Source organism: Neoarius graeffei, chromosome 11 (genome assembly GCF_027579695.1).
Source record: "Neoarius graeffei isolate fNeoGra1 chromosome 11, fNeoGra1.pri, whole genome shotgun sequence".
Classification (NCBI taxonomy): Eukaryota; Metazoa; Chordata; class Actinopteri; order Siluriformes; family Ariidae; genus Neoarius; species Neoarius graeffei.
Window position 1 is genome coordinate 44479269 of NC_083579.1, and position 15255 is coordinate 44494523.

The 15255-nt window shown below is 40.0% G+C and overlaps 1 protein-coding gene across 3 annotated transcripts in view; it reads right to left on the bottom strand.

Annotated features, from left to right (window-relative positions):
• Positions 1-427: 427 nt before the first annotated feature.
• LOC132894318 (pleckstrin homology domain-containing family G member 3) overlaps positions 428-15255 on the bottom strand; it is a 63834-nt gene continuing 49006 nt past the window's right edge. For 2 of the 3 annotated variants that reach the window (XM_060933983.1, XM_060933982.1), the window contains exons 8-19: positions 14786-14917; positions 12733-12915; positions 12126-12218; positions 11932-12018; positions 11815-11848; positions 11584-11670; positions 10215-10256; positions 9239-9249; positions 8589-8933; positions 4772-4879; positions 2636-4121; positions 428-1907 (exon numbers count right to left, since the gene is read on the bottom strand). In XM_060933983.1, the coding sequence (XP_060789966.1) occupies positions 1180-1907; positions 2636-4121; positions 4772-4879; positions 8589-8933; positions 9239-9249; positions 10215-10256; positions 11584-11670; positions 11815-11848; positions 11932-12018; positions 12126-12218; positions 12733-12915; positions 14786-14917 (3336 nt within the window). In that variant the 3' untranslated portion in view covers positions 428-1179. The remainder of the gene's footprint in view (positions 1908-2635; positions 4122-4771; positions 4880-8588; positions 8934-9238; positions 9250-10214; positions 10257-11583; positions 11671-11814; positions 11849-11931; positions 12019-12125; positions 12219-12732; positions 12916-14785; positions 14918-15255) is intronic. The other variant, XM_060933984.1, reaches the window with a different exon arrangement.

The window sequence follows — 15255 nt, forward strand, 5'->3', positions numbered from 1 at the left end:
ATTCTCTTAAGTATGGAACTTCATGCACGGGGAGCCCTGCTATTAACGCAACTTTGTTCTATTGCTTCCCCCCCCCCCCCGATTATTTGAAGATGGCACTGGAAGATGCCCTGACTCAGAGAGATGGATGTCTGGCTGATTCTATGGTAACCAGGAGTTTAGCCAGTACCAGCAAAATGAGTAATACTTAAATATCTTATGTATCACTTTCTTACATACATTTTTTTAAAATATATAATGTTCATTCATGTAATATTGCATCTATTTGCAAGATGAGTCTGATGATAGTATAATGCATTTTCTAAAGCAACATTGAATGTAATGTAATTTTGTGCCCCTGAAAATGAGTAAGTAAAATTGATATAAAACAAAAACTGTCTACTCCTAGTATGCAATTTTAAATAAATTATAAAGATTATACACAAAATTACAGTAGATTTTTATCACAGAAATGTTTTGGACAGAAACAAACAAATGTGGACCTGGGATCAAAGTTAATCCATCCCCACTTCTGTCCACTCATATTTAATTAGAACCACCCTGTTGGTAACTTAATGTTACTGGGAAGGGACAGCTTTACAAAAATATACACAAGTTGAATTCTACTGCAAATGCCCAATATTACAAGCCATCATTCATACACACAGGCCATATTGTTCACAGCCCCAGTTATATACTTGATTATTGCTGTAGTGTACCTACTGGACACTTTTCTCTAAAGAGATACAGGGAGTACAAAAAAAAGAAAACGATAAATGATACAGATCTTGAAATAGCATAGAGGTAAATTTATCCTGAGTAAGCTTAACAGTGTCATGTTATGTAGGCAGTCCTCAAAAGCTTTTGTACATATATAAACTTCCAAAAATGCTAATATACACTAAATTACACAACAAAATATCAATTTCATAAATATGTCTGGTGAGGTCTGTGTTTATAAATGTCCTTTTACCACTTAACTGAAATCAATTAATCAATACAGCATAATTATATAAATGGACTCCTTTAAAGGCCTGAGCACTCCATTCTTAACATACAATCTACATAATGAACAAATGAGTGGCATATTGCCACAACCCCACAAGGCTATGCTTAGATATCTCTGTAGAAAAGACACTGGGCCTCTATGTACAGGAAATGTACAATAGTATAAAGTCTGAAAGCAGCTTACAAGAACATTTATGTGCATGAACTAAGGTTTTGGAACTTCTCTCGCAGGTTTTTGACTAAATTGTGTTGGCTGTTCTCTGTTTTTTCACACGACCTCAATGTACATGTTTCATCACTGTCCAGACACTTTGGCTGGTCCTCATGAAGCTCCTCTTTGCCTGCTGTCAGACCATTATTTTCTGTCTTAATAATCCTTTCCACTACAATGATCTTGTTTTCATTGGGCATGGTGGCCTGGCCAGATATGTAGTAGTTCCTTGGGATGTTTGTAAGGTTCATTTGCTCTTTTAAATGAAGAGATCCCATCATGTGTTCCAAAGAACTGCTTTTGGACAGTTTACCTACACCCTGTCCTGCAGGTCCCTTGTTCATGGATTGCATAGTGGTAGTGACTTTAGTTGGTGTTGTGTGGAGGTCCATACGGTCACAATTTTGGCTGGAACAGGAGCAGCTTCGTCGGGCTGTGGGATTATTTCGTCCAACCTCAAGTATTCGCTCTGGTACAGAGACACTGCGATTAATTGTGACTGACTGAGAATTTGGGCGGGAGTATTTAGAACGCAGCTCTTTTACATCTGGCCAATTAAAGGTCTCAGTGAAGACAGGACTTTGTGGATCCAGAGCAGGTGGTCTGATCGTGGACTGCAGTTGAGGACTCCCCAGGGAAGAGGGGCTCAGCGATGAACTGGAGTCTGTGCGATCACATGAACCAAGTGATAGTGCCAGGCTCTGCATACCTATAGATATTTAAACAAAGTGTTAAGTTACATAACAGCTATAACTATCATTCGTATAAATACACACGCAATTGTAGAAAATTGCATGTGTGACTGGCCGAAAAATTCTATTTCTCAAATCACCTCGAGCGACTCAGCAAAATGGCGGCCAATCGCTTCGTCAAGGTAAGTGAGGAAGAATTACAAATGAAAGAAAATGCTGTTTCTAAAAGCACTAAAAGATGCTATGAAGTTTGGTCTAAAACTATTCCAAGGTAAGGTGGAATTGTGATTTATTTTATCCATTTCAAAACAAAGTATTTTATGTGACTCAGCAGAGATAAGTGACAAGTCTATGCATGCCGTTAGAGTTGCATGCCACTTTTGGAGAAAAAAACAAAACAAAACCCACACCTGTATTTATACTTTAAAAATAAATAAATAAAAATTACCTGCCTCAGGCGCAGTAAATAATAATCTCAACTTTACCTTTGTTATTATTCACCAATATTCACCTTCGACGAAAAATTGGTAAAGAATGTACTTTGTCAATTAATAAAATAAGCAAATAACCATGGCATAAAAATAGAAAACTCCAGGACTTCATGAATATTTGGACAGGTCACTATTCTTTTTATAATCACTTTATTACCTAGTTATATTATAAATGTTTTTGCAAGGAACATCGAAGGAAAGAATAAATCCATGCAACACAGGCCTTGCTTTAAACCAAATGTGAAAATACTTACCCATCTCATTCTCTGGAGTTTTGTCTTCCACAACAGACAGCTTTTTGTGTCTAAAGTTGTTCTCTGACACCTTTGCTCTCGGTCTCACTACAGGCCTGTTGTCCTTAATACGTTGGCTGTACTGCCTAGCTAGCTGGAAGACTTTGTTATTCATTTTCTCCATATCACGTAGCATTAGGTCTTCTTCAGAGTCTGACCTCAGGGAGACAATCTTTGGTAGAGGAGCATGTCTGATCTTCTGTGTCTCTTGGAGCTTCTGATCAGTGTATAAGCTGCTCCCCAGGTCATGCTCTTTGCCTTGGAACTTGCTAAGTGGTACAGGTGTTGATGTCCCTTGTCCAGCTATGCTGTTATCAAATTCTTCCAATATTAGCAGGGGTTCCCCAAGGTCAGTACAAGAACTCTCCTGTCCCTTTTGATCCTGGGAAGAGTTGGCAACTGTGCCGTTCATGTTATCTTTAGAAGCATCTTGAGCCTCCTTAGAAGCTCCACTTATTTCAACCTCCGTGTCTTGCCAAATCCTTATCACCTCAGAGGAGGCTTGGAAATCCTCATCTTTACCAAGAACCTGGACACCTTGCTGAGACCTGTCCATAGCTTCTTTTCTGTCTATAATAGTCAGAATCTCTGTGTCCATGACTTCATTGGAGTTCTTCTCTTTCTCCAGGCCTGAAAGATCAAAAACTGCCCAAGAAGTTGGCCTGGTAATTTTTGAGGCCTTCTTGTGGCTTACCACAGCTTCTTCAGTGGGAAGGCCATTGAGCTGTTGGCTAAGATTGCGGACTAGCCCTGCAGGAATATAAGAAAGGCTTTCCCTGCGTTTGATGCTGAAATTGGCATCCTGTTGCTCAGCATGTTCATAGTATTGTTTGATCTTATGGATAAGCATTCTGTCCTTTTTGGAGAGTGTATCTGGTTTTGTTTGTGGTCTTTGGTCTGGTGTGACCAGTCTGTCTCCAAGACTGGCTTTGGCTAAAGATTCAGGTCCAAGTTTTAACATAACTGGCTCAGGGGAGGAACAGTTCATCTCTTGAGTCTCCTCTTTAACCAACAGCTCAACATTGAGGCTAAACACACTACTTCTCCGACTACCTGTCTGAGATGAAGGGCAACCTAAAGAGAATGCGTCATCAGCTGTCAGACTGCTTTGCCGAGAGTGACTGCTGGCGAAGTGTTCAGCAATAACACTGGCTTTGTCTAGCACAGATGTTGGCAAGATACTCCTAGGTTCAGTTTCTGATGAAACTTCATCATCTTCCTCCTCCCCCAGGTCCTCCGAAAAGTTTGTTCCGGATTGAATGCTCTCGTCCTCTAGTTGGAGCTCACTGTGGACTGAGGACAGTGACTCCATACTACCACCATCTATCCCATCGCCTTCTCTGGCTTCATCCTGAAGGTTAATTTGTGACTGCTGTGGACTTGCTTCTTCTGTATCTTCTTCTCCAGGCAGAGAAATGGCCTGTGAACAATGATCCTCAGAAGAGTTCTAGTGGGCAGAAGGGGGGGGGAATATCAATTACCGTTTCAGGAGGGGGCTCATTGAATTATGACAAAAAGATATGAACATACTGTACATTGTCAATATTCATCCTTTGCAATTAACTTGACAAAGCCACAAGATAAAAGTCATTTGTACCATGGTAGTTCATTCATTTGTCATCAGTAACCACTTTATCCTGGTTAGGGTTGCAGTGGGCCTAGATCCTATCCCAGGAACATTTGGAGCAAGGCAAGAATACACCCTGAATGAGAAGCCAGTCTACTGCAGCGTGTTACAAGCTCATTCATACCTATAGGGAATCTAGAGTTGCCAATTCACCTACCAGCATTTTTTTTTTTGGTGGGCGGGGGAATCAGACACAGGAAGGACATACAACATGCCACACAAACTATAACCTTGGCTCAGGTTTGAAGGGGAAACCCTAGAGCTGTGAGACAGTAATGCAATAATAGTGTTTTTTTGGACATTTTTCAGGGATTGCAGGCTGCTTTTCAGTAAGTCTTGTGTGCAGCATAATAATAAATAATAATAATACAATGACAAAACCAACGATTAATATTTCACTTCTCATAACGCATTTAGTGAGGCAATGCCATGCAATTAAATATAAAACACATTTACATCATCTGTCTCACCTGTTGATACACAGTGGAATTGTCTCCCTGGTCTTCTTCAGAGGGAGACTGGCTTCTCTTAGGTTTCACCAATTCATTCTCCTCCATAGCTTGTTCCCCATCTCTGTTCTTAAATATAAAACAAGCAAAAAATAGAACATAATATTATGCTACAAATCCAATTTGAATGAGATTTCATGGAGGCATGGTCGGTCCCATCTGATCTGGAGTGAACACTCTCCGAGCTCCATTTTATCCATGATAAACGGCTGCATTTCAAATGAAAGCTTCAGTGCTTTTCTGACCTTTACAAACTGCTTGTGTGATGGGCTACAATCAAAAACACAACAGAAAGGTTTGGTGAAATTGATTATGGGAAGCACAGAGCTAGTCTGAATACAGCCCATCTGTCCCCCAACTCCCACCTCCAAAAATTTGACAGTGAAATTTTCCTTTGAAGTCAAACTTCAATCACAGAATCTAATTCATATGTACTCAAAGTGCAATTAACAATTCAGAATGGGCATAGTCTTCAAAACAGGAGGACATGACCTCCTGTAATATTGCTCAAGTTATTATAATAAATGTAATTACAATGGTGCTGTTGAATTCTCTAATCTGATCGACTGGTCAGAAAGAGGATTAATTTTATTTAACAGCAGCTCTGACACTAGTTCTGCCTTCAAATGACAAATTTTAATATACATTATCTTTTCTACAGTAACAACTCAGTCACAGGAACTTGATGCTGGACATGCTATATAAACCAAGTCAAATAATAAACTGAATAAATTTATTTAACAAAGGAAAAAAAAACATACTTGAGATCTTATAGTTATATTTTCTGAAAGGAATTGAACATGTATGGAAGGAGTCTCAGGTGTTAGCACTTTTAACAGTCAATGTTGAGGCTAGTGAGGCAACTACAGCTTGTAACTGTTATAATGTAAGTGACAACATGAACCAGCTAGACATATGTAACTGTAAACATATATTTTTTTTAAACATCACTGCGGTAAATGAGGAATAAAACATTTAGCACATGCTGTTACGGGAAATCCCCTCCCTTTGCAGTGCCTCACAATGGGCCACATCACACCAGTCTGTCTGAATATTTTCCTTACTTACATTTACTTTAATACATTTTATTTAAATCAGCAAGAGCCATAAACAACCTAAAGCAACAAATCGCTTGACAAAAAGCTATGCGCATTCATAACGGAGCATATATTTAATCATTAGAACAGATCGTTATCATAATGCTGTTCCAGGAGCTGTGTAAACAACCAAAACATTACCAGCTGAGTGAATCACACTGCTTACACACACACCCCTTTGTGTTTCATGTGACATCACACTGCAAGGACTGAAGACTGACCGTCTGCATCAATGTTATTGTGTGTAACATACAACCCCGATTCCAAAAAAGTTGGGACAAAGTACAAATTGTAAATAAAAATGGAATGCAATGATGTGGAAGTTTCAAAATTCCATATTTTATTCAAAAAAAGAACATAGATGACATATCAAATGTTTAAACTGAGAAAAATGTATCATTTAAAGAGAAAAATTAGGTGATTTTAAAATTTCATACCGTAACAACTCATCTCAGAAAAGTTGGGACAAGGCCATGTTTACCACTGTGAGACATCCCCTTTTCTCTTTACAACAGTCTGTAAACGTCTGGGGACTGAGGAGACAAGTTGCTCAAGTTTAGGGAGAGGAATGTTAACCCATTCTTGTCTAGTGTAGGATTCTAGTTGCTCAACTGTCTTAGGTCTTTTTTGTCGTATCTTCCGTTTTATGATGCGCCAAATGTTTTCTATGGGTGAAAGATCTGGACTGCAGGCTGGCCAGTTCAGTACCCGGACCCTTCTTCTACGCAGCCATGATGCTGTAATTGATGCAGTATGTGGTTTGGCATTGTCATGTTGGAAAATGCAAGGTCTTCCCTGAAAGAGACGTCGTCTGGATGGGAGCATATGTTGCTCTAGAACCTGGATATACCTTTCAGCATTGATGGTGTCTTTCCAGATGTGTAAGCTGCCCATGCCACACGCACTAATGCAACCCCATACCATCAGAGATGCAGGCTTCTGAACTGAGTGCTGATAACAACTAGGATCGTCCTTCTCCTCTTTAGTCCGAATGACACGGCGTCCCTGATTTCCATAAAGAACTTCAAATTTTGATTCGTCTGACCACAGAACAGTTTTCCACTTTGCCACAGTCCATTTTAAATGAGCCTTGGCCCAGAGAAGACGTCTGCGCTTCTGGATCATGTTTAGATACGGCTTCTTCTTTGAACTATGGAGTTTTAGCTGGCAACGGCGGATGGCACGGTGAATTGTGTTCACAGATAATGTTCTCTGGAAATATTCCTGAGCCCATTTTGTGATTTCCAATACAGAAGCATGCCTGTATGTGATGCAGTGCCGTCTAAGGGCCCGAAGATCACGGGCACCCAGTATGGTTTTCCGGCCTTGACCCTCACGCACAGAGATTCTTCCAGATTCTCTGAATCTTTTGATGATATTATGCACTGTAGATGATGATATGTTCAAACTATTTGCAATTTTACACTGTCGAACTCCTTTCTGATATTGCTGCACTATTTGTCGGCGCAGAATTAGGGGGATTGGTGATCCTCTTCCCATCTTTACTTCTGAGAGCCGCTGCCACTCCAAGATGCTCTTTTTATACCCAGTCATGTTAATGACCTATTGCCAATTGACCTAATGAGTTGCAATTTGGTCCTCCAGCTGTTTCTTTTTTGTACCTTTAACTTTTCCAGCCTCTTATTGCCCCGTCCCAACTTTTTTGAGATGTGTTGCTGTCATGAAATTTCAAATGAGCCAATATTTGGCATGAAATTTCAAAATGTCTCACTTTCGACATTTGATATGTTGTCTATGTTCTATTGTGAATACAATATCAGTTTTTGAGATTTGTAAATTATTGCATTCCGTTTTTATTTACAATTTGTACTTTGTCCCAACTTTTTTGGAATCGGGGTTGTACTTCACTACACACATCTTCAGCAAGCAGCAGTGCAGCGAAGAGAACATTACATTATCTCAGTAGAGTGTATTGGCAACATTCAGCTCATGTAAAATTATTTTGCCTTGGGGGCGTCGTGGCTCAGGTGGATAAGGCGCCATACCATAAATCCGGGGACCCAGGTTCGATTCCGACCCAAGGTCATTTCCCGATCCCTCCCCATCTCTCTCTCCCACTCATTTCCTGTCCTGTCTCTACACTGTCCTATCCAATAAAGGTAAAAAAAGCCCAAAAAAAATCTTAAAAAAAAAAAAAATTATTTTGCCTTTAATAACAGTTTTTATTGCTCTTAAATGGGGGTTGAGGTTGGGATCCTTTCTTCAGGCAGACGTGAAGTGCTAGTAAGCTTCTATGCTCTTAAAGGAATCATCTGAATCAGTCTATTTACTGGCTCTGCTAAAGTACCGTTTATTCTCATCCGAATAAATTGTAGTAATTTTTTTGGCCATCTTTACCAATATGGCAACCACAACCGAAAAATTAGGCAACTGAATTGCTGGGATACAAACTGCTTTTTTTTTTTAAATGCTGAGATACAACAAGCAGCAAGTAGGTTCCCATGAAAAACGATCATGCATAAGGAGATGTGTTCTAAATCCTTGAGAGATGTAAAACATGCACTGAGTCATGCAAGTGCGAAGCTGAGCACCTTCCAATAGCTGACATCAGATGCAGCATGCAACAGAGAGGAATTTGGCTAGCATGGCTGTTTAGCACAAAGCAGTGAAGTGATATGGCTGGGGGGGAGGCAAAAGCAGATAGTGACAGTGAGCCTCACCGTTGCGACTCGTGTGAAAAGCAAAGCCCTGGCCTTATAGCGCCAGCAGGAGATGGCGGCCAACACTGAGCTGGCAAAGTCAGCTACCTGCTCATCTTTAACTACAATCTCTTCATCTTCAGTCCGTCTCTGTACTTTCTCCAATGCTCCCTCCTTCTCCTCTTTCTCTCTATGGAATGGTGGTTCTAGCCAGTCCAGGGAGAGCCATTCGCTTGTGCTCTCCTCAGTGATGGGCCTCTCAGTCTCTGCTTCATCCACGCCGGAACTCAAGGTGGAGGCGCTAGCTGCAGCTTGCAGAGAATCCCGGCTGCTGTCTGACAGCAAAGTACCCATGCTGTCAGCATGCTGGAGTGTAAAGACACAGTTATAGGGGTGCACAAAGGCTGCCGCTGCATGTTTTGGGGATTTGAGCTAATGTTGAAAGCAAGTACTACAGGTAAAATCCATTTTTGGTGGCCCTAGCTATACAATTTCAAACCTCATGTGGCTCATTAATTGCCCCCCCCCAAAAAAAAAAAAAAACAACAAAAACCCACCCCTCCTCATATTAAGCTTATCCATTCTCAAGGACACCGGCCCCTTTTCAACAAAAGGTACTAGATTTGGAAGGAGAAAAAATTATATAAAATTAAAACTGTATGCAGGCTTACCTTAAGAGTTTCTACAGGATGACATGAAGAATGAAGATAACAGGGTAATGAAAAAGAAAGAAAGGAAAAATTGATCAAACAAACAACGCAATAAATGGTAGCTTTTCCAGTGGTCATTTCTGACAACTCGGCAATACTTTTTTTTTTTTTTTGGCCTGGCATTTATATTTTGAGCATGAAGGCATTGTTAAAATAGCACCGGTTTTGTTAGTTCCAAATAGATATAATTAAATCAGTTTTACATTGGGGAAAAGCCCCATTTCAGGCATTCATGGTTGCTTAAGAGAGTGTTTTTCTGAACAAAAGTACAGAGACAGACATGTAGGAACTCAACACGTTCATTTTTAAGTTAGTCATAAAATCAAATTACATGAGTGAGTGAGTGAGTGAGTGAGTGAGTGAGTGAGTGAGAGCGAGCGAGCGAGCGAGCGAGCGCCCAACCAACCTATGGAGGGAGAAGAAAAAAATGGCTAACATATATTTGGCTTTTTTTTCCATTATCCACAAATTAGAATGCGTAATAGGGGAACCAGTGATGATCAGAGGCCAAAACAAGCCCACAGACTGAAAGGAGCCAGAGCCTACGCATGACAAAGGCCCTTGCTTATGGTCTCCATAATTAACATCATTATGTGTGAGGCTGAGGATGGGGGCTGCGGTCTTTGATCTACTGGAGAGACCACTTGGATACTGTAAACCTTTGAAGCCAAGTAGACAAGGGGACGAGACAAGCATGCATCTCCTGATGACAACAGGCAAGTATGGAGGCTCTGCAGGCTTTTTTTGAGCTAATGAGAAGAATGGCGCACTTCTGTTTTTGACATTTTTTGTTTGCTAATGATTAGCCAATTGAAAAAAAAAAATTAAAACAAAACCTGGTATCACCACTGTCAACAGGTTGATTTCTGATATTTATAGTGATGGCTCCTAAAAATCTAAAATATGAAAAGACACCATCTTAAATAGGGCAAATTACCTTTTGTAGGTCTCACGTTCTGTTTAACTCTGTTAAATGGCTCTATTAAAGAAGAAAACAGAAAATGAACAGTTAGTATGTATTCAATTAAAACCAATTATATAATTATCTTGCCAATTTGAAACATTTACAGTATTGTACCAGCCAAAAGTTTGGACACACTTATTACTATTAATGACCAAGTGTCTCCAAACTTTTGACTGCCAGTGTACATGTTCAGAACTTCCCCACAATACACCACTGCATGTATAATAAACGAAACAGAGCATACTAATGTGCAGACTCAAACCACGGCAGTATGCAACAGGATGCAAATGAATGAAAGTGAAATAATACACAACTTAAAAGGAGGAAACTGCTGCAAAATAACTAGACTATCCAACCCCCCCCCCCAGAAATGACAAACAAGAACATGCAAACTGAAAATACATACATGGCACAATTAATTACTAACAAGACACAAGGTGATACTGATATCTAAGGAGTATTTTACTAATTGGTGACCACCTTGTACTCATTCCCTCGTTCTAATTAAATTGTGACCACACAGGCTCCCTATTGTCCCCACCATCAGATGCAGATGTTTTCAGTGGCCTAAATGAGAGTGATGTATTAATAAAGAGCAGGCTATTTAGTAAAATGTGGCCATAAATTATTAAAACATGACCACAAATTAGCTAAATTGAGGGAACAAATTCGTAAAATGTGTCCACGATATATACAAAACATTCTTTTTCTATCATGAGCAGGGCTCCATAGATAGCTCATCATTTTTAGTAGTTCAGTCTGCTAACAGGGGAGGAGTAAATGGAGCAAACCTAAACAATAACAAAAGCACACTGAAAACTCAGAACAAGCACATGCTGAGAGGGTTAAAATCATAGCGCAGAGACCAATCAGGACAAACCAACTATCCATCCATCATCTGTGGCCACTTTATCCTGTTCTACAGGGTCGCGGGCAAGCTGGAGCCTATCCCAGCTGACTATGGGCGAGAGGTGGGGTACACCCTGGACAAGTCGCCAGGTCATTGCAGGGCTGAGACAGAGACAAACAACCATTCACACTCACATTCACACCTACGGTCAATTTAGAGCCACCAGTTAACCTAACCTGCATGTCTTTGGACTGTGGGGGAAACCGGAGCACCCGGAGGAAACCCACGCGGACACGGGGAGAGCACACAAACTCCACACAAAAAGGCCCTCGCCGGCCGCTGGGCTCAAACCCAGGACCTTCTTACTGTGAGGCGACAGTGCTAACCACTACACCACCGTACCGCCCTGACAAACCAACTAAATATATCTTAATAAACCTGCTGGACAAACAAATTCATGCAAGAATAATAGTGCAAAAGTCAAAGGCTTACCTGACCGCCTTCTTTCTTTCAGTCCTAGCATTAGATGGTCCTCACCCTTATTTTGCCTTTCGGGACTATAGCGATACTTCACTGGGCCTAAAGCACCAGGCAAATAGACAAAGAAATAAAAACTTGCTTTACATTTCATGCATACACTGTGCAAAACTGCATGTTTGAGTCCTACATCAGATTTATAAATAAATAAATAAATAAAATAAAAAAAAAATCTCAACAACTCACAGGCAGATCTCATGTCCAGAATGGCATCTTTGGCCTAAAAGTATCAAGAGTGCAAATTACATTTTACAGATCATATGTAGTGAATCATAATACATTTATATTGTTCACGTTACCTACTTTCTGCGGTATGATGGCATGATGGTTCTCCAGAATCAGCCGCTTTATGTGATGAGCCCACAGTTTTTTCTCCTCTACAGTTTTGGCCTGCAAAAAGGCAAACGAGAAGTTATACAAACCAAATCAGAGCAGTAACACTAAGAATTCTGCTTATTCCTTGATGTACAGTTTATTACAATCAGAGTCCCACACACCTGTACTGTATGAGGTTGTTTAGGATGCTTGTAGTGCGTCACACTGAAGCGAAGACAGTCCTTGGCACTTTCAATCAGCATTAAAGTGGAACACTAAACAATACATAAAACATGAGAAACGAGGTCGTGAGAATAGCGAACACCTTTCATTTTACTGGACAGCTCTTAGCCCTGAATCTTCTATCTTAGGCTTTCTATAAGCCTTAGGATCAGAAAAGAAACCTGATATAGATATTATTGCAGTGAATCAGAAAGTGAGGATGTTCATAGGAAATGAGAGGAAACTACTTAATCATAATTAAACTGTGGAGAAACAAACCGATATGATCTCCATTTGGGAGGCAGGAAAAGCCTTTGTAACATTTCAATTAGCAATACGCTACCAAATAGATATGACAGCAACATCATGCTTGCTTATAATGAGTTTTCCATAGTCTCCTTTCTAAAATTAGTTTAGTTTACCTTTTCTGTAGAGGAGAACCCTACTGCACTAGGATTTGGTCTAACTAAAAAAAAAAACAAAACAAAAAAAAACAGATACCCTGGCAAAAACATTGCACGAATTAAAAGAACACATGACCACACCCAATTATAGACTGCTCAGTACCATTATATGGGTCTTGTAGACGTAATGCTCTCCTCTCTTCTTGGTGATGAGGAGCATTTTGTCAAAGAGGAACAGCGTTCTCTCGTTCTTTGCACGGTGGACGTGGAAGGTTCCTTCAAGGACAAGCTCACCATAGGTAGTGAGGTCAGGCCCTTTCCAGTTGATGAGGAGGGACTGAATCTCCTGAAGAAAACGAGAAACAAGTTCCCCTTCAGAATGCATTGCTACTCCAGGCATCAGTCCATCAACTGAAGTGAAAGCTTCTCTGTAAACATAGCATGCTACTAACTTGTGAAATTATTAGGGGTATGATGCCAGCTGGAGGCAATAAAATTTTAGTTTCTAATGTCAGTCCCTTTTCAATCAGAGATTCATCTGGAACGGTCTTTTAAAAAAGCGCAAATAGAACATCTGTTCTGCGCAGAATAATCAGTGCGTGCATTGTGTTTACGCCAATAAGTTCAACATGGTGGACGTGCTTAGATCAAGTTTGTTTCTTTGTCTAATCAGCCATTTGGTTAATCCACTTACAGATCAAATTACTGCCCGCATTTCCTCATTCTGTTTGTAATTATGTGTAATGAATCACTAATGAACAGGAGCTTCAACCCCACCCCAAGTCCAGTTGGGGCCTGTTGGTGCCAAACCAAGAACACAACAACTGGAGCCTTAAACTTTGTTTATCACCTGCTCCTGAAAAGTGTTTCAAAAACAAATTTTAGAAAGCCCCTGAGCATTTGTGGCCTTACATAACAGTTCATCAACAAAGGGGCAAGTAGATAAGCACATGTTTAATTATAATGAAATAGTGTCACTTTGACTGAGATGAGGATGTTGCTAACATGAAATGAGCTCCTGGACCATCTGAGGAAGGTTATACAGATCCCCACAGTCTAATGAGAAACACAGAGTACGATTCAGGACTTCTGAATGTTCTACATGGTATGACTTCTCAAACTTGTCCCCAAATGAAAAAAAAACACAATGAAGTGAAGCGTTCGTCTCTGCTACTTGTATAATAAAAGTCGATATTTTAATATCTTCCACCATACTATGGACAATTCTGTTAAAATCAACAAATTCATTATAATGCACAACTGTGTGATAAAACTGTGTTTGAGGAGGAGATTGTATTCGATACAGTCAGAGCTCCCAATGGTTTCCTTCTAAATCACTGTGGAGAGGCAGTTTGGATGCTTTGGGTTTAGGGAGTGACTTTTACAAACTGCCACACTCTGCCCCATTCAAACCTCTTTCTGATGTACCAAACAAGCACAATTCCAGTTTCTGGTGCCATAAATTCCAGTACTTTCTACACAGGTGGACGGACTGGGATTTTGTAATTTTCAGCATTATTGTTCACTGAACTGCCAGCCTAATTTTTACAGCAGTTCATGTGGACGAGGAAATGTAGTAGCCTTAATTGGCTCACCGTTTATGTATTTATTTTTATTAAAAACATATACATAGCTTCATGACTGCAGTAGTGATTTATTGTTTCAAATCACTTTGTGCAGATTTAAAATGGGTTCTGCTGGGCTTGATTTTTAAATTGCCTGGTGTTCTCTTTCATTCATGTTCTACACCGCTTATCCATTGCAGGTCGTGGTTGAGCTGGAGCCAATCCCAGCTGACTTTGGGCGAGAGGCAGGGTACACCCTGGAAAGGTCACCAATCTATTACGTGGTTAACACAGACAGACAGACATTTACGCTCACATTAAACCTATGGGTAATTTAGAGTAGCCTCTGGTGCTTTCAGGTATTATTAATTCAACTCTGACCATCAGAACAGCAAAAGCTAATTAAATCTTTAAAAAAATAAATCTAAATCCAATTCAAAGATGCCTCCAGAAAAAAAAAAAGCTTCGCCAAACAAATAAACAAACAAACAAAATCTTATTAAAAGGCAATTAGAAGATAGTCTAATAAAACAACCAGCATCAAAACGCTGAACCCAGAAACAATTTCCTTTAGTGCATCTCTAATCAATCAGCAATTCCAGCATGTTCACTGAAGTGCTGTGATAAATGTAAAGGCAGACTGTTGATCACCTGCAGTCTCACAGCATGCTCGTGTTTCCTCTTCATGTCGTTGATGTACCAGGCCACTCCTGTCATGGTGACTATGGCCTCTTCCACTACATCATAGCCTCCTTCCTCAGGGTCAAAATGTTTGGCGATTTCCTAAAACAGCAAAGTAGCATAAATATAGTCAGTAAACAAAGCTCTGTCAGATTGGCTACACAAGCAATCAGAGATGTGTAAGGAAGGGATGGATGATTGACGCATGCATACGTTGAAATGACATGAAAAAAGGGGAAGGTCCAGAAATAACATGCCAGACAAAGATTCTACCTTTGTGTGCCATAACCCTTGATATAAATTCACAGTAAGCTTATTAGACAAAGTATTTAACTGAAGTATAAACAGCAAGGTTTGATAAATCTAACTCAAGTCACATTTTTATTTTAGGACTATTTAATTAGGGTTTTATGTCTGATCACAGTGTCATGCAGATTTAA